This window comes from Nelumbo lutea, chromosome 1, assembly GCF_056320005.1.
Source record: "Nelumbo lutea isolate HS-2025 chromosome 1, American lotus-T2T, whole genome shotgun sequence".
NCBI lineage: Eukaryota > Viridiplantae > Streptophyta > Magnoliopsida > Proteales > Nelumbonaceae > Nelumbo > Nelumbo lutea.
In genome coordinates this window covers 2,215,093-2,235,301 of record NC_142684.1, presented here as the reverse complement: position 1 = coordinate 2,235,301, position 20,209 = coordinate 2,215,093, and the positions used below count along the sequence as shown (strand labels likewise).

General features: G+C 36.5%; 1 protein-coding gene across 1 annotated transcript in view; it reads left to right on the top strand.

Moving 5' to 3' along the window:
• The first annotated feature begins 3,051 nt into the window (after window positions 1–3,051).
• LOC148873189 (galactolipase DONGLE, chloroplastic-like) overlaps window positions 3,052–20,209 on the top strand; it is a 31,095-nt gene continuing 13,937 nt past the window's right edge. The window contains exons 1-3 of the mRNA XM_088964549.1: window positions 3,052–3,387; window positions 9,220–9,334; window positions 10,162–10,269. Coding sequence (XP_088820675.1) covers window positions 3,052–3,387; window positions 9,220–9,334; window positions 10,162–10,269 — 559 coding nt within the window. The remainder of the gene's footprint in view (window positions 3,388–9,219; window positions 9,335–10,161; window positions 10,270–20,209) is intronic.

Sequence of the window (20,209 nt, the reverse complement as noted above, 5' to 3'; positions counted from 1 at the left end):
CTTCAAATGAAAAATTGGTGAAATGGAAGGCAGTGTGTACAATGAGATGTGATTTAATTAACAAAGTAAATAAGCAAATAATGTAAAACAAGCAAACATTTATAGAGGTTCGGCCAAACCCAAGCTACATCCTCTCTCCATGCAACCTCTTGAGAATTTCCACTAAAATAGTTGGATTTCCAAGTGATAGAAAAATCTTACAAAAGTTGTACTTCTAAGTGCCAACAAGACTTTATACAATTGAATTTACAAGTACAATTATACAAACAAGACTTAAACAATTGAGCTTCCAAGTGTTAATTAAACCTAAACAATTGGGCTTGTGAGTGTCAACAAGACCTTTGGTGGTGTTCAAACTTGAACACCCTATTATAGCAAGATGATAAATAATAAAGCACAAATAATACAAATACCTCTTGATAGTTTGATAAAACTGATAGAAACAAACTATTAAATGTAAGAGAATGCACAAATGCTATGGGCTTGGTCACTTGATGAGATTTGAGAAATCTTAGTAAGGTTGTGCTTGTTTGCAATACAAACGTTAAATCACGGTATTTATCTACCCCGGTTCGCATTTGCGAGCGTTTGGTTGCAATACAAAAATGTAATGATTAAGATGTCAAAAATGCTTTTTTTTTCTAACATCTTTGTATCATGAAAAGAGCATATTATTGTACCCATTTTTGGATACAAACATGTGCTCTTTTGATAAATGGTGTGTTTGACCAAAATTTAAGGCATTTAATGATAGGGCCCACATTTTACACTGATTACAAACAAACAAGAACAATACAAAAAATGGGTTAAACTTTGCCCCCATGAACCGAAAAGAGTGTATTTATGTAGAGTACATATTTGCTTTTGCATTGTAGTAACCAAATGCATCCTAACAAACAAATATGCCTAAAGTTACACATGGTCTTCTCACTTGTATGAACTTATTAAGCTAATAATATCTTATTTTCTAAAACACTCTTACTCAAAAGGGTAAATCTCTTAAAATACCCCTACTGTTCATGAAATTGACAAACTGTACCCTTATTGTTTAGATATTGTCTTGTGGTACCCTTAAGTTTTCTAACAATTGACATGCCGTTAAACATTAATAGAAAAAAATGAAATATCGAATTTTCCCTTCACTATTCATCATTCAAAATAAAACCCAACTGACTGTGTAGACCGGTTCATTGCTCTTCGTGGGAGAGGATGTGGGTTTTTAGCATTGCTCTCCATTTCTTGGACTACACCTCCATCTCTGGTTGATTGAACTACACCACCGCAACAGATATGAATCCTAGTATGGAATTTCCAATGCCTCAGGAAAACTGGAATCTTCGGACTTCTATGCCTGTCTTTTTTTTCTCCTCTGATTTTCATTTATACGGACGGATTCAAGGACCCTTGTCCATCATGTTTGAAGGTCGGTCATAGCTAGCGAGGAGCGAGGGCAGGAACTAGAGCAAGAATGACTTTACAAGATGACATGGTTTCCTTTTTCGCTATAGAATAAAGTCTTTTTTGACACTTGTTGGGAAAACAACATAAGACATATTTTTAACAACACTTGACTTACCCGAAGAAGCGTATCAACAACATCAGATTTGGAGGAGTCTGAGATATGAGAACAAAGGATCAAGGATCCTTCTACATCATCAGATCTCGACACTGGAAGACTCAAATCTGAAAGACGGGAGGAAGCGTTCCTCTTCAAATTGAAGACGATAAAAAATCTTAGGTTTCCAAGGTCTAAGAATGACGCAGATAGAGAGAAGAGATGAAGAAAAAGAGTAAGAAGGGGAGAGAGAGATAGAGATAGAGAGATAGAGAGAGAGGGAGAGAGGGAGAGAGAGAGAGAGTAGAGGCGGAGGAGTTGCAACAGAAATCTCATTTGGTCATTGACTTCCTCTTTAGTTATGGGTTGTGATGCCGATGCCCAATTCTGAGAGATGCCAATGGCCATTTGGATATTTCTTGTGACTGCTCTTATCCAACAAATTCTTTCTGGTTAATGGTGTTTGATCTAAGTAGGGAGTCAACTTGTGTTATCTTTCTGTAATGGACTGATATTCGATTCGATTCTGGGGGGACTAGGATTGATGTTTAGTTCTAGGAAGTGGGTGTTTCCGATGGCACCAAATAGAGTTGAGGCATGCTTTTGAGCTTGGAGTATCAGTGTTGACCAAAGTTGAATATAGTAGGACATATTTTTTAGTTACAACGACGATCATCGTGGGAAACCAGTCCTATCAATTCATATGTGGACTTGGTAGCTACCTTGTAGCTTTTCCTTATGAACCCACAAACAAGGTCACCTTCTCCACCTCCTGAATCACCTTCGTCATCGTCTACCCCCATCCATATGTTACTTCCCAATCCATCCACTACTACTCATCTATAGGGACTTTAGTCGAATAGAGTTGTGGCTACAACCGGAGTGGGATTTGGTAGTAGCTCAATTCATCTAGCACAATTCACTTGGGTCCAAGGTGGCGGCGGAGGTGAAAACACGACTACTCATCTTAGTAGCACAAGCAAAATTGGTGGGGGTGTGGAGAGCCAAGGGCTTTCATTATCTTTGACGTCATTGTTGCAACCCTTGGAAGCAACCAAGGCCGAGGAATTGAGGACTGGAGATGGTGGGGTGTTCTATTACAATTCCGGAGGTGGTGTTTCTTTGGCCACTTCGTACCCATTAAAGATTAATATGGGGAATCATAACCAACCATTGCATTTGCAAGGAGTGGGACAAAACCATCAGATCCATGTTGGTTTCAGATTGTCCTTAGGGGCAATAGTTAAACTTTTTGCTATCACTATGTACAGGAACACTGGGCTTCCACAATGATCCACCATGATAGACTCAATATCAACGACGCTCCCAATAATCCCATGTCCAGTTTATACACAACCAACCAACTTAGTAGCAGATGTACCCCCAATGTGACTATCAATATGTATGCACTGGGGGCCACTATGCTCTGCGCTTGCAGGAATTTTTGTACCGGGAAGTTGGTAGCATATGCGAATATCTGTGGGATGAGGCCGTAGATGAACACCACAGCCTCTGATGTGATTTTCGATGATTCACCCAGGAAGATCAACAGTGGCTTCGACAAGATGTATATCACTGCCAATGGAATCCCAGATGCTCAACAAAGAACTTTTGCAAAATTTCCCCTTTCCTTAATAGGTTGGATTAGAGACATCACTGTTAGTGGAATCCCAGTTGGATGCCCCATCCCAATTGACCAATCCGTTAATGATTCACCCTGTGATGAAATGGGTCATGGTAAGAGAATTAGAGACATCAAGGTGGTCGTGCTGTTCCATCATCTGGGAGGTGGCCATGGTGTTCCGTGGTCACTACAATTGCCACTGGTGACGGTGTTCCAATAGCGATGGTGAACAATGAGGGTATTTTTGGAATTTTAAAATAATTAACACTCACGTGATGTCATATTTGAACAGAGTGTGACAGAAAAATAACGGCAATGGAGGTGTTAGACAATTGTCAAAAAACTTAAGGGTACCGCAAGACAATATCTAAACAGTGAGGGTACAGTTTTTTAATTTCGTGAACAATATGGGTAATTTAAGAGATTTATCCTACTCAAAATGCTCTCTTTTTCACTTAGTAATTTTCATAGATTATGTTCCAGTCCGCTAGTTTCGATTTTTGATTGATTCAGTTCTTCACTTTTTCAGTTTTTTATATTTATAATATATATTATATAAATATATGTATAATATTATATTATAAATAATAAATGATACATAATATATTATAAATATTTTAAAAATATATAATATATTTATAAATAGATTATTATAAATATAATATAAGTATATATACAATGAATATATATTTATATACAATTTATAGAAAATATGTGACATATATTAAAAATATATATAAGATATATATATATATATATATATCGGTAGGTTTGGTTAACTGTCATTTTTTGTAGGTTAACTAAAAACCAAATTGATCCTCCGATTTTTCAAAAATTCCAAACCGAAACCGAATGACGCTAATAGCAAATACCTACTCTCAATTGTGAAACATATTTCACTATATCTCATTCGTAATCAATTGCCGAATAGTGTCAGAATGACGCTAGCCTCATCTGTCACAAGTAGTCAACTATACCTTCATTAATAGTCAACTACTGGTTGACACCAATATCTACTATCATGGATAATCGACTACTACTTCTTAATAGATAAGTACTAGTAGTTTTCAACATTAAAAACTCAAAGTTTATGATTCTAGAGGTTTGGAAATCAACTCCTTAGATTTTCAAACTCATATTTTTGACTTTTAAGTCCATTGTAGAGTTCAAGAACATTTAAAGACAAAACCTAATTCTAGCCATTGGTCTCTAAGGTTAGGTCAACTAAGTTATGTGAGTGATTAGCCCATAATGTGCATATTTTGAAAATGCCTACATCAAGTCCAAAGAAATGAGCCACAATATAAGGCACTAGAGAGTAACTAGTTGATAAACAACTACCTAAATGCATTTCATCCCAATTTAATTCTTTATAGTGAATTGACCATCATTTTAGTTCAATAAGAATTACTTGGCACAACTGCACACTTAACACCATTTCATTAATACTGTCAATGAGTTTGTTATCATTAAAACACGGATGATCAATATTCTCCCCTTTTTTGATGATAAATCATTAATGAAAACAAATAAAGCTCATATAAAGAATACAATGATAACTTTTTTTGTTAGTATTCTACATTCCAAAGTTAAAGCACATAGATGCATGAAACTCATACAAGCATATAAACACCTATATGCTCATAAGCAATGTAACCATTTAAGCACATTAACTTAACTCCCCCTATGGAAGGGGTTTACCACCACTTATCTCAAATTTCCCCTTAATTGATGTCTTCTTCTCAAATCTCCTCTTTCTTCTTGGGGAGATGCTTTATTCCCTTTTTTGTAACATTTCTCCTCATTGTTAAAACTATACTACTAATAAAAGAGCGAATAACCTCATTTTCTGGATTTTCATTAGACATTTTTACCAATTTTCTAAGCAACATACAACGGACATATATGTCCTTTACTCTCACTCCAAAAACTGCCCACTTATAACAGTTAAAAAACTGTCCACTTATAACTATTCAAAAACTATCCACTTATAACAGTTAAGAAACTGCCCACTTATAACTGTTCAAAAACTGTCCATGAATTTTAAATAGTTTTGTCTTGGAGATACTGTTACGTGCAAATGCACGTACATGTTTACTAGTGTAAACAATATTATCATAACATTATCATTTTTCAATCAAGTATGTATCCTCCCCCCCTGTCATCAATAGAAATGAAACAGAGAAAGCAACAATCAAAACACATCACATGTAATGGAAATTCATCAAAATAAGTTCATAAGTATCAAGAAACTTAATAAACGCAATTATTAAAGTATGCACAAATTTGTTCTCAACACCATTGAAGAAGATATGGAGAATAGGGAGATAATCCAACAATTCATAGAGAGCACTAAAGCGGATTTAAATGATGCCCAAGAACTTGTTGTTGAGTCAATATGTTTTCCTAAAAAACAAATTCATTGAGAGTTGTAATTAAATATGTTAAGTATGTAGTTGTGCCAAGTAAATCTTTATTGAACCAAAATATTTGACAATCTAGTATGAACAATCACTTGGGATGAAATGTTTTTGGGCAGCTATCTATCAACCTACTACTCTCCAAAAAAAAGTTACCAAGAAGAAAGAGGAAAAAATGAAAAAGCATAAAGCTCTATGATTTCATTAAGTTATTTTTAGAACTTAATGTAAACATTTGCAAAAGCTCTATGGGCTCTCACTAACTAAACTCGGTTTCCCTAACCTTAGAAACCAATGGCTAGATTTAGGTTAGGTTCTTAGGTGTTCTTTGAAAATGGCTAGATTATCAACTATAGAAAATCAATAATCGACTATATTTTACAATTACAACTGAGTATTGGTTAGCGATCAACTACTAGGAGGACGTGGTCAACTACTAGTGGAAAAAAGATTCCTCCCTACATATAGTAGTCGACTACTAGATGGTGGCATTTGACTACTTGGTGAAAAATTTTTAGGCACTTGATGGGTGAGAACATGTGAGAGTGGCATGGTAAGTGTAGCGAGGCATCATCTCTTTCGCTTTTGAGGGTCCATAGGTGGAGTTAGACACTTCTGAGTAGAGGTTATGGATTCTTGTATTGCTGCAATTTGAACTTAATTAACCACTTTTGTTGGATATGGAAAGATGAACTCTTTGTATACTCTCTTGTGCTTTATTCCTTCTTCAATCTTTGCCCCATTCTAGAGCAGATGATGAAAGTTCTCAAATGTTTACCCTATCATTAGGGAGAAAAATGAACTCTCTAAGTGTGTTAAGGAAGACATTAATTGACTAAAGTAAGGGATCATAAGCTTTAATGGATGCCATGTTCCATTGATGCACATATTCAGCAAAACTCTCTTTGGGTGCCTGGTAGGGATCCCCTAGGTCACTAAATGTCAAGGAAAGATGACGATCACCCACTTGACCATGTCTTTCTAATTTTTAGGATAAGATGAGTATACCAAATAAGGGCCTCCTTTTGATTTCCAAGCTAAGATGAGTATACCGATAGAGAAGAATGTGCAACTTTGGATAACCTTTACCATCATACTTATGCAACTGAGGCTCCATGATGCCAAAGGAATGGCAAAGTTTAGGATAAGAACATAACTTGTGAAAGTCAAAATCTCTTCATGCCTAAGCTCGTATTTACACAATGTTGGTCTTTTATTTCTCCCAAAACCCCTTGCAATCCTTGTGCACCAAAAGATTGATGTTGCTCATACTTTGCCCCTATATGCTGATTTGTAGTACACCTCTCTAAGTTTGAAGTCTTGATTCTTTTGGAGAGTACGAACTCTTCTGAGTCAGGTTCTATTTCTCATGAAGATGTCGTGGATTCAAAATGTGAATAAAATTCATTATTTGATTTTTTTTCTATTTGCCCCTTTTATTTGCTTTTGTTTATTTATTTTTGTTCTTTTTTCTCTTTTTTATTTTGGATTTTTTGTTGTTTTTCTTTGATTTTTTTATTTGGTTTTGAAATGGATCTTGCATGCATTTCAGGTCTAAATGTAATGAGGTAGTTAGAAGGTGGGTTTTAGGTTGACGTGAGTTGGGTTGCTTGAGATTAATACTGTGTTGTGAGATGTTTGAATGAAATGGGTCTATTCAATGGGCTCTAAGGTATGGCGGGGGGGGGGGGGGGATGGGATGGGATCATGTGGTGTTAGTTCTAATTGATTTAATCAAGTTGAGTTTGATTCAGAATGATACGCCTAAATGGGTTGATTCTGAGCAGATATGTTAAGCCTAGTTCAAGTTGGTTAAGGCCCACTTTGGGTTGTTTGGTTTATTCTAAAGGGTTTAGGCATATTCAATGGACTTGACTTTTGAGTTCTAGATGTTTTGAATGGATTGGTTCAATTTTAATTTTAACGGGATTAACATGGTTGAGTAGGTTAGGTTTCAATGGGTGCAATTGGGTTAAATTGATTCGAGCTCTATTGGTCTAGAGGATCAAGATGGGCTGATTGAGGTTAAGGCAATTGGTGTTGTTGATGGGTCAATTTGAATTTGGTCTCCAACTAGGACAACCAAGCTGGTTTTGGACTAGGTTTGGTTCTATAAGGAGTAGGTTGTTTATTTGAGGTTGGTCTTTGTAGGCCTATGGATTTAGTTCAAGTGGATTTGGATGGAATTTGGGTTTGGTGAACTATGCGGAATGTATCGATTTAGGTTATAGGAATTGGACTATTTGGTCTAGGTAAAAGGTGGATGCCTTATTTAAGATTGGTTATTTTCAAATTTGTAGGCTTGAGTGGTTGGTGGTGAGTAGATTTTAAGTTGATTATGAAGGATCATGGGTTATTAGTGTCTCCTAAAGCTGGTGTATGAAATACTTAAAAGATTATAATTTATTTGATTGATTCAAGTGAAGTTTACATGGGTCAACCACATTTGACGAAAGCCTTATAACTATTTTCTTATGATGTTTTTTATTAATATTCCCTCTTGATTTTTATTTTTGAAATTCTCTTTACATGGCTCTTTTCCTCATTATTGCTTCTTAGGGAATTCCTTTGCCTTTTTAATTTTCTTTATCCTATCATTTCTCTGATTTTTTATATTTTTCTCTTTTTTTTTCATTTTTAATTTTAATTTAGGCTCCTCTAAAGAAAAGACATGCAAGAAATAAATCAAGACCAATGTAGCTGATTCACTAGTGATTAGGCTAACATGTAACATTAATGCATTAGGGTTGGTTTGACACCTAAATTGAAAGTTCCAACAAGGCTACTAGCCTTTAGACTTCCACCCATTGGACAAGTGGACTTCTTAGGTTACATTGATGGCTAGTCAATCGGCCATAATGTACTTTGATCTCAGTGGCCTACGTGTATGGGTCCCTCACCTATAGGACATGGGTTTCTAACATTCTAAGTTGGTATGTGATATAGCGCGATCTGACTGCTCCCTATTGGAGGGTGATTTGGCTTCCAGTTGGACGATGAGCTAGGTAAATATGCAAAATAAGATCAGAGAACCTAGGGTGGATAGCCCGGCGGGGTCACTCTGATGCTTAAGTTTGTAATCTGGTGCGAGTTGAAGAGCTTTGAGAATGTAGAGAGCTAGAGAGCAGAAAAATCATGCGTACCTTAAGCCATCGGGGTTGGAGCCTTTATATGGTTGAGTAGTCGCCGGGTACACGAAAGAGTTTTGGATATTCGGGATGTGGAGATGGAGCTCGCTCCGCTTCCGAAGGAGCAGTATACAAGTAAGGCTTATCTCGTTTCACCTCCAATTCAGGCGGAGTCAGGATAAGTCCTTATTGTGATCCCAGAAAAGTCGGGGTCCGTTAACTCATTATTATCCCGGTATCGTAGATCACCATACCGAATAAGTTACTTCAGGTCAAGATGCGGTCCGTGATCCTCCTGAGGTGGAATCACCCCAGGGGGAGCGAGAGGCCTTAGGTGATCTAGCATCCACCTCGCATCGAGGTCGACAACCAGATAACTTTGGTCCGTCGACAATGATGGCGGACAGGCTCCTGTCCCTAGTAGCTCGGTATAGGCTTTTGAATAACTTAGTCTATAGTATCCCCCTAGGTAACTTTCCTTGGGATCTGCAGGCAGGTGCCATTGAAGTGCTTGATGTAGTTTTTGATGGACTCCCCTTCTCTTTTAACTACATTAAGGAGGCTCTCTTGGAACCTTATCCAATTCTTGCTGGTGATGAAGTGCGAGGTGAATAACTCCAGAAACTGTGCCCAACTCTTAATTGATCCTGGCGCAAGGTTCTAGTACTATGTGCGAGCTACTCCTTTGAATGTGGTGGAGAAAGCTATGCACATGCAGGGCTCGTCAGCCCCATCTAAGTGCATCTAGGACTGGAATGAGTCCACATAGTCGTTAGGATCAAAATATCCATCATACTTATCAAGGGGAGGCATCTTGAAGTCCTTGGGCATCGGGGTCGCCAAGAGCTCAAGAGATAGAGGGGACGACCCGGATAGTAGAGGAGCGGTCTTTGTAGCTACCGAGCTCGCCTCTTCTTTACCTTTAACCTGTTCTTGTTGGTTTGGTCTCGCGAGCTGGTTGTTCTGGACTGAAGTTCGGCGTGCCTTGCGACACCTTCGTTGTTGCTTCTTCATGGGCTTTGCATTGGTGCTGCTAACCTTTGTATGGTCCGGTACTGCTCTGCTACAAGGTAGCTCTTGGTTCCTCGGGTTTTGAGGCTGACTGTCATGGATGGAAGGTCCTTGCCTTGAGTTCGTGGCCAGAACCTCGAACCGGTTACCTGCAAGCGATCTGCCTTCTTGATGTGAGCGTCGAAGAAGAATGGATCTATTGGGCTGAGTGTCCCCAGACCTTTTTCCGATATTGCCTTGTCAAGTAGGTGGGGTGATCTGTCCATCTCTCCTGCCACGAGGTGAGACTTGGCTCCCGAGATGAAGTGGGACCTAGGAAGTCTCCTCGCCTCGATGGGGAGATCGAGTGAGGTTTTGCACGCGAGGTCGGTTCTGTTGAGTTACTAGGTGTTGGGGTGGAACTGGCTGCTGGCTTTGTGGCAGTGGAGGGAACTGCTGCTGGTAATACTGGTAGAACACATGCTGCTGGTATTGCTGGAACTGTTGGATCTATTGCATTTGGACCTAAATGGCCTGCACGCAGTGTACCAGGTCATTGATCTGGGATTGCCCGACTCCGGGGGGAACCATAGACGGTTCAGCAAAAGTTGCGCCCACCACTGGAGGGAGCGGGGTGTTCACCTGAGTTGTCATCTCTTGGTCAGGTTGTGTCCACGTGTCCCCTTTTTACTAGGTCAAGCCAAATCACACTTCATCATTATGCAATAAATGTAAATGCACAAAAAGTAGCAAGGTAAGTCACCAACATAACAATCAAATCATAGTAGAAACTACTAGCATATCTATCAAATAAATCATAACACCACATGAAACATTCAATGTTTATTATTGAGGGTAAAAGAGTTGGGTTGAGATGGCCAAGGTGTGTTAGGTTGGTTAGGGTCAAAATCTGGGTCATGGTTAACGATCTAGATTAGGGTTGTGGATTTGGATTTGGTTCATGAACTGGGTTTGGGTCATGGATTGAGTCTACGTCATGGAGTTGATTTAGGTCATGGACCAAGTTAGGTTTCTGGCTTGGGCAGGGCTGGCTTGTAGCCAAGGACATGGCCTGGGCAGGGCTTTGGCCAGGCTGGCTTGGGCGGCTTAGTTTGTGGGCTATGTTGTGGTTTGGGTGACGTGGCTTAATTGGTAGGGCTATGGCCAGGCTGGCTTGGGCGGCTTAGTTTGTGGGCTATGTTGTGGCTTGGGTGACGTGGCTTAATTGGTAGGGCTATGGCCTAGGTTGTCTGGCCTAGACTTTGTGATGTGTTGTGAGCATACTATGGTCACTTACTTAAGTGTCTGCAACACAGTCTCCATAAAGCCTAAATTCGTGTACTCACATCTATAACATAATCTATCACACATAAGTGTTTATTGAAGTTCAAAATCATCAACATGAATACTTTCCTCACTTTATTGTTTAGATTATTTGTGTATTTTGAATCTTATGGGAGATTGTTTAATTTATGTATTTTGGAAGGATGATTCAAAATACATCAATATCTCTCTCTACAAAAATTGACTTTCTTTTTTTTTTTTTTTGTCTTTTCTATATTTGTCCTTTTCTCTTGTCCTAGTCTCTTGAAACATGTAAAAGCATATCACCCCACATTGTTTGGGAAAAGATGTGGAATTCAACTTATAAGATAACTCGTTATCCCTATAAATAGAGACCCATTGGATAATGATACACTATGTATTCACATGCTTGTGGGGGGTTTGAGGGTGCTTTTCACATAAACTTTCCAAGGTAGGTTAGGGTTAGGGTGTGGGTCTGTACACACACCACACCATATCCTTTTTAAGAGGTTGTGTTTGAATGTTTTAGTTTAATTTTTTAACCATTTCTTATTTTTATTAAAGTGACTCTTTTTTGTTTTAAATGTTGTATTGTCTTCTTCCTTGTGTATCTTGGAACAAGTGGCTTGCACTTTGATAATGAAAGACACATTTCTCTATTGGGGTGTTTCTATACCCACTCCACTGGCTATACATCCTCTATAAATAGAGAGTTAAGATCAGTTTGGAAAGAGTACAAATACAAATATGTATAGTGCAAATACATACAAAATAATATAAAATATAAGGCCTCATTTGGGTAGACTTTTATAAATTAAAGTACTTTCATATATACTTATGAAAGTATAAAAATATGAAAAACACAACATAATGTTTATACTGTGTACTTTATACCTTTTGCTTTCATACATTTAGAAGTATGAAAAACCCCAAAAGCACAAAGTCAGTTTTTATATGCTTCGTGCTTTTGGCAAAATTGTGCTTTTGTTTTCATGTGAATAGGTGGTCATGTGACCACCCTTCTATAAAACTCTTGACCCTACCTCCGCTCATCATTATTAGAGTCGGACTGCCATCATTAGGACTAGTGAAGTCTATCCAAACCATCAGAAACCGTCATCAAAAGTAAAAAATGGACGTGTTTTTGCCAAATAAAAAATGGTACTTTTGTTTTGGAAAGCGTATGTTTTGAAATTTTTTACTCAAACTATTTTCGAAACAAAAATTTGTATACTTTACTATATTTTTAAGAGTACAAAAGTTGAAGTCTATCCAAACAACATCTAAGGTTTTACACTACATATTTATATTTGTACTCCTCCCCAATTGAGCCTTAATAAACTCGATGGTACAAACAACTAAGTACTGGAATTGTATTGTTCTCTGTCCATCAAATTTGAGCCTCTTATTAAGTAATTTGTGAAAGACAGGAAAGCGAATGCGTGTCTACCAACTGATTGTGGGATGTTTCACATTGGAAATAGATTTATAAACACCCATTTGGACGAGAGGGGCAAATGTGATTTTAAGAAGACTGATCAAGTAGCATAACTCGGCCCATTCAACATTTACAACGGTCATTAACACAATTAAAGAATCTATCAGATCCGACCAGTTGGCAGCTCTAAGTTTCAATCATCATAGGGTAAAATTAAGTTTTAAAAATAAAATAAAGTGGAGATCATATAATATCATGATGGATGTATTACTGTTTGTTTGTCTAGTGGCATCATTCTATTGGGGAGGTTGTAGTCGTTTTTACCATATAATCCCCATTCGTTTGGCAGGGATAAATTCATCAACCAATTTGTCACTATATTGCGTGGGTTCCATGCATTTAAGTGGATAAGCAACTTATACATGCACTTAATTGAATCCGATAAGTAGGGGTGAGCAAAAAAATCGAACCGATCGAAATGGAATTGATCGGTTTGATTTTGGTTTGGTGTTTTTAAAAAATAGAAGGTACAGGTTCGGATTTTTGTTAATAAATATAGAAAATTGATGGTTAATCGGATTTATGTATATTATATATATTATAAATGAATAAATATGAATTATATATAAATACATTTATTTATAATACATGATATATTATTTATTATTTAAAATATAATATTATATATATTTATATTTTTTATTATATCTTTATAATATATATTATAAAAATTAAAAAATAGAAAAACTAACAAACCAAACCGATCAATCGATTAACTTCGTTTCAATTTTGATCACCAATTTTCCAAAAACCAATAGTACCGATTCAGCTAACAAAAAGGCCTACCCTGAGCACCCCTAAATTCCTCTCACCTCTCTCTATACAAAACTGTACTAAGTATTGGTGGTATCGTTTCACCATTGTTCATCAGTTTCCTCAACTGTAATGTTAGCTAATCTATATATGATTTTAACAGCGTGTGGTGGAAGAAGGAAACGACATCTTATTGAAGGTTTTAGATTGAACCATAAAACCCCAAAGCTGATATATAGTTGCAGATTCTGGCATCCGTACAAAAGAAAACGGCTATAGAAATCAATAATTGATGCACTATGCATGAAAATTGAAATGTGAATACAACAAATCATGCACAACTGTCTAACTTCCTACCTTATGTATAGCAAAGTGACAAACTCAAAAGCAACATTGAAAAGTAACAAGGACGACTGTTGTGTCAAAAAAGGACGCAAATATCCCTGATTAATTTGGTTCATATCTTTTAATTTGACCATTGCAAACATATTTTCCTTGACACGTGGCTAAGAAAACACCCATGCAGTAAAAGAAGACTCAAAGACTGCGTAGATGCGCTTCTTTTTCCTGCTTGGAAATGGATATGTGGATGTATATATATCACAGGGATTCATGTGTTAAACGATATTCTGCTGCTGCTACATTCAAGATATCTATGAGCCAATCATCTTTAAGAACTGTGAGTTATATCTCCTGGGTGGTGCTTGTCCTAATTAATCAGACTGACACTTATCAATCACCCTTACAAATTGTGGAGGGTGGGCCTTTGATGCAATAGTTTGATAGTTCGATTGAAACCTAGGTGACCAATCGGTTCAAATATTAATTCAAAAGGCTCTATACATATCTACAGATAAGGTTGCATACATTTCTTCCTCCTTTGATCCTGCATTGGCAGGAATCTCGTGCTATGGTATTGACCAAGGTTTTGTAGTTTTTTTTTTTTTAATTTTTAAATCCATCCACCACCCTTGAACCTGTCAAAACCCCAATATATCTTATGTAGGAGTGTATCGGGAAGCTCCTGATATGATACACATCAACCGATATGTATCGATACTTTGAACCTTAGTATTAATAAACTTGATTTTTCTCAGATATTGAATGCGAATGTTTAAATGAAGTTAGACATGGTCTCACATCTAACTAATTTTATACGCATTTCGGATGTAAAGAAATGACGTTAATGACCAACATTTATGTAAATTTATTTAATAATAAATAAGTATTTATTTTTACTTAAATGGAAAATAATAATATTCTTATTATTTCTAATACATATTATATATCAAACTGTTTGTTTTCAAGAGAGTAGAATAGTAAATTTCACAATTTTTGACGTTTGAGAATTGCTCTCACTCAAATGAGTTTATCTTTCCAAAGCCTCTAAAAAGTAAAAAGCCATTTCAGCTTCTTTTTAGATTTCAAACCGGAATGATGGTTTGACTTTTTTTTTTACATCAAAATTCAAATTTATCAAACACCACCTGAATCATATGAGAGTCGTTTTGGCTTCTCTTAATCAATTTACATTTTTGCCTCTAATTGATGGTTCTCTTGAGAGACATTTTGAGATTTCAAGAGGAATTAGGCAGGGTGATCTTATATCTCCTTAGTTAGTTGTTTTGGCTATGGAAGGGCTTTCTAGACTAATTAATAAGGCAAATGAGTAGGGTAAACTCTTGGTGATCAAAATTTATAGGCAATTTTTCCAGTTGGGAGGGCAACTAGAGAGGAAACCTAAGACTTCAAGGAAGTAATTGATCAATTTCAAGAGCACACCGGGTTACAAGTTAAGTATCAAAAATCAGGAATCCTCTTCAACAAAAAGACTCCAACCAAAGTTAAGGAGCTAGGATGATCAAATGGCAACTCAAGATGTTAGCTCTTGATAGGTAGGCAAAATATTTGGGGGTTCCTTATTTGTGGGAAAAAAATGAAAAGAGTGATTCTTTAGATTTCAATTTACAACATCTTAGGGCCATATTGAATAAATGGAAAGCTTCATCTTTATAATTTAGCCTACATTTGGAAATGCAAATGGAGTGTAAATCCCGATTCAGGATAAATTTGCACTCTGTTTCACTTTTGTTTGTATTTGGCAACACTACATTTATGCATTGACAAATAACAGACCAATGCACATTTACATTGATAATAAGTTGTAAAAGTACATCAGTAAACAATAAGTAAATTTGCATTCAAATGGGATTTTGATAAAAAAAAAAAGCATATACTTTATTGGAATTCGTATTTGCATCCATTATAACTTTTGGTAAAAAGGTAAATTTGTCAATGCAAAACTAACCCAACTTTACAATTTATATGAACAGTTTTACACTCTATATATTACAAGTTATCCCTGCTCATCATATGAGTATAGTTAAATTTCCAAGAAGAATCTCAGGAAATGGAAAAAATTCAGAGAGTTCTGGTAGAATAATGAAGCAGGGGGAAGAGGAAGTTGAAATGGGCCAGTTGGAAAAATATACGTTTCCTAAGTAGTTGGGGGGGGGGGGTTAGGCTGTAAAAGAAGGGAGGGGATTAATTGGAGATAAATATTTTGAACCAGATTGGTCCAATTCAATATGTCTTATTGGTCTGTCCAATCTGTCTAAATTGATTTTAAACCAGACGGAATCCAATTCAAAACCGGTCCATTGACATTCTTAATTTTAGGCCCCATCTGTACTGAACAATGGCGTGCTCAACTGTGATCAGCCCGGTGTATAGAAAAGGCTAAATCTTTTGTTGATATGATAATAGACATATTTTAACAGTGTCTACATACGCCAAATCCCTGGTCTCATCCAAATTCCAAAATGGTATCAACCTTCCAACAATCCATGAACTACCTCACCAAAGCAGACAGACGTAAAGTTGAGTTCATGCAACTTTGAAACATCACCAAATTAGCTTACGAATTCTCTTACGCAAAACTTTTGACCATCCCAAGCTTTTTTTTTTTTTTTTTTCAACTCAGCAAACGAAAGCGACTATCTCATTTTGCGACATGATTTAATAGAAGTATATATTTGGATGCAGATTTAAAAGTTCAAACCATTAGCCATGTTATATACTTACTTCTACACCGACCACCTTTTGTCAATAAAGAACGTGATAGGAATATTAATAAAGAAAAAATTAAGATAGATATGCTCGTGGTTCCACACTTTAACGAGAACAGCTCTATTATCAAATTTCAGAGGCAAGGGTACTATCTATATCTATATCTATATATATATATATATATTTGGTTCTATTCAAAGTTTGTTATGATTCATTTATCCCACATTAGTAGTATGGAATGATATTGTGCAGTGGTAAAGTTAGGAATTTTCTTTTGAGGGGATCGAGTTAAACAGGAAAATGAGATAAAGAGTAGAAGAAGTAGAGTTTGGGGGAAAATGGGTTGAGAAGGTTTGGGTCTATTACATATTCTTTATATATATATATATTTTTAATTTTGGGAGTTGGAAGAGCTTTAGAGATTGATCAGTTAAATTTTAGTTCAAGTTTTTTTTTTTTTTTTTTTTTTTTTGGGGGGGGGGGCAAAGACTCATAAAGTTTCTTGTGAAACATGACTTAATAGACTTATTAATTCTACACATTTGATAAAATGCAAAGAACATGACCTTATCGGCAGACAAAATTCAAATTAGAAACCATGGGTGTTCTCAAAACGTGAAGAGGAAGAGAAAATCATATTGTTATTGAGACTTGGCAATCTTACAGGCTAAAGGATAATAGTTGGAACCATTGCTTAAAGTATCTATACTTCTGATACACACGAACAGGCGAATCAGATGTTTCGATGCTTTATAACTCTGAGTACGTGGAAATATCACAAAGTTTCTCGCGAAACATGACTTGGTGGACTATCTGCACAAAGAACATGACCTCATTGGCAGACAGACGAATTCAACTTATGGAATCCATGGGTGTCCTCAAAACTCACGATTATCTGTCTCTCTCACTAATAGGAGATAACCTTGTGAAGGAAAATTTCAATTCAGCGAATCCATGGGTATCCTAAAAAATCATATATAACTCTCTCTCTCTCTATGGTCGATCCATGTGAGAAGCGTTGGTCTTCCAGCTTCATTCCCAAGGTTAGTCAATCTCTTTCGATCCACATATCCGTGTCATCTTGGTCATATAAAAAGCCAAAGACAATTCGGTGTCCTTCCATTTAAGAGAGACACTTGTCACTGAAGTAAGGACCTTAGTTAATTCTTTGGGCTCAGTTTGGAAGGAGTATAAAAACAAATATGTACAGTAAAAGACAATTCGGTGTCCTTCCATTTAAGAGAGACACTTGTCACTGAAGTAAGGACCTTAGTTAATTCTTTGGGCTCAGTTTGAAAGGAGTATAAAATAAATATGTACAGTACAAATCTATACAAAATAATATGTTTGCACTCATATTTGTACTCCTTTCAAATGGAGCCTTGTGTGCTGAATGAATCCACCCTCATCTCTTTGCCTCTTTCCTTAATTCCTGTCCATGTGTAGCCCACCCTGGAGTGTCCAGATCTCCTCCACTCGGGAAAAGCTTTAGTTGTTTGGGGCCAACAGCCTATGCTGTTGAGAGAATTTCTGGGATTGCCACATTATCATGAAAATTGGTAAATTAGTAATTACATATTACTTTATTTTTACTAAAAATCAAAGCATGGGCGTGAATAGGTGAACTGCCCAGAACGTGTCCAGCCTAAAAACTGTCTCAACAGCCTATACTGTTGGGCCCCAACAACCAAAGTTAATCCCTCCACTCTCCTTATACAGGCCCACGTGCACTTCCAATCAATCTCGTTGGTTACACACGGACTCAGCCATGTATAGACAATTAGAAGATCCATTTGAACCGAATTTATGGCTGCCCCATTGCTTAGAAAGCCCTTAAGAAACTCAGATTCACTGAATTTCAGATCACTGAGGATCTGTCTCAAATTTTTTAAGGCTATGCTTGGTTTGAAGGAAAATGTATGGAAACCTATATAAGATTTATAAAGGTTTTCTTACCTTTCCCTTCATTTCTCTACTTTTTCCTTCAAATCAAACATAGCCTAAAAGGAAAAGGATTCTAGACTTCTATTTTTGCATTTAAATGAAGATTTCTTCAGGTTCGAAGTTCAAACAGGGAATTTCTCCGGCAGCTGAGTGCTAGTAGGGGTGTCGATTGGACTGGATTTGGTCCAATCCGGTACAATTCAATTGTGAGTCCATTACAAATGGACCTGGTCCAATCCAGTCCAATGAATATTATGGACCATTTTGGACCGGTCCAGAGAATGTCACATCTGTTCGAATTCCTGTTAATTTAGATTAGTTTCAACTCAAACCTGGTCCATTGACACTTATGTTCTTATCTTCTATCAATGGACCAGATATTGGCTCAATCCAATATAAATTCATTATGGACGGACCAGGTCCAATCCAATATGCCATATTGGTCCGTCTAGTCCATCCAAACTCAACATATCTTATTGATCTGTCCAATCCATCCAAATAGATTTTGATTTGGATGGAGTCCAACCCAAAACCGATCTATTAACACCCCTTAAGTGCTAGCATAATGTGGTTATAAGAATAATTCATTTGAGCGTCAAGCTAGGCTCTAGCACAACACATGAATTCTTTCAATTCATTTAAGTATTGCTTTGGGATGGACAATTTCATATATATTTGACTTTTCACATGTAGGAATAGAAATGATGGGGTTGCTTCATGCTACTTCTAATCGATAGTGATGCACTATTTAATGATTTTATTTACCTATAATGTGTATGCTAAGCTAAACATGTGTTCATATTAGGCAGGGGGATATCTTAAGTTTGTTAGATTATCATTCATGTTTACTTTTATGATTTTGTATCCCTTGTGGTGATTATCTATGAATGAAGCATGCATCTGCACATCACCACTAGAATGCTAGAATCAATTATCTATGTATAGGAGAGAGATTGGTACATTTGGGCCATCGGGACTAAGAACCTTGTGAAGCCGGCGGAAACCTTTCAACCAGTCACCAACCTGAGAAACCCACATGAGTGGAGGTTTGAAACAGGTGGTCTTATAACCATGGAATCTAAGTGTCACGCCCAAATTCAAGCATCCATCTTGCATATTAGTCTAGTCCTTAAGGGGGCAGCCACCTTAATTGTAATTGATGGCAAGCTCCTTTTTAGAGGGACCCAAATTAAAATAATTATACAAAAAAAAAAAAAAAGAAAACATAAAAGTGGTTAAAATACAAAGAAAAAAAGAAAAATCCAAAAAGAAAGTAAAGAATCTCTTAGGTTAATCAGATAAAATAATAAAAAATGGGACAAGAATTGAATAAGGGGTTTGCTTAACAAGTTAGAGTCTTTAAAAATTTTTGTAAATTAAAGAAAAGAAAAAGGATGAATGAAGAAAAAAGGAGGGGTAATAAGAATGATACTGATAAAAAATATAAAAAAACTAAAACAAAAATAGTTATTGATGGAGGGTTCACATATTAATTCTTGGGACTCAGACATGCTATTTTCAAATAAGAGAAAGAAAAGAAAAAATATCTATAATTTACAGTTCTAAAATATATTACATCAAGAAGCTGTAATAAACATATAGTAGTGACGTAAAAAAAACAAAAAAAAAAGAAAGTAAAAAAAAAAAGAAAGGGGGTATTAAAATGAAAAGGCGAAAAGATAGACAAGAAGAAAAACAAATTAAAAACGAAGAAATAAAGGGATTTGGCGGGCAATGTTTTGATTAAGTTGCTTTCTTTAAGACGTCATTGGGGAACTCCAAGCCAATAGCGGGCTGCATAGTGACTTGGTTTATCACCCGCGCAATGGAATTAAGGGTGTCAATGGACCGGTTTTGGATTGGATCCCATTTAATTAAAAATCAATTTGGATGGATTGGACAAGACATATTGGATTGGTTCAA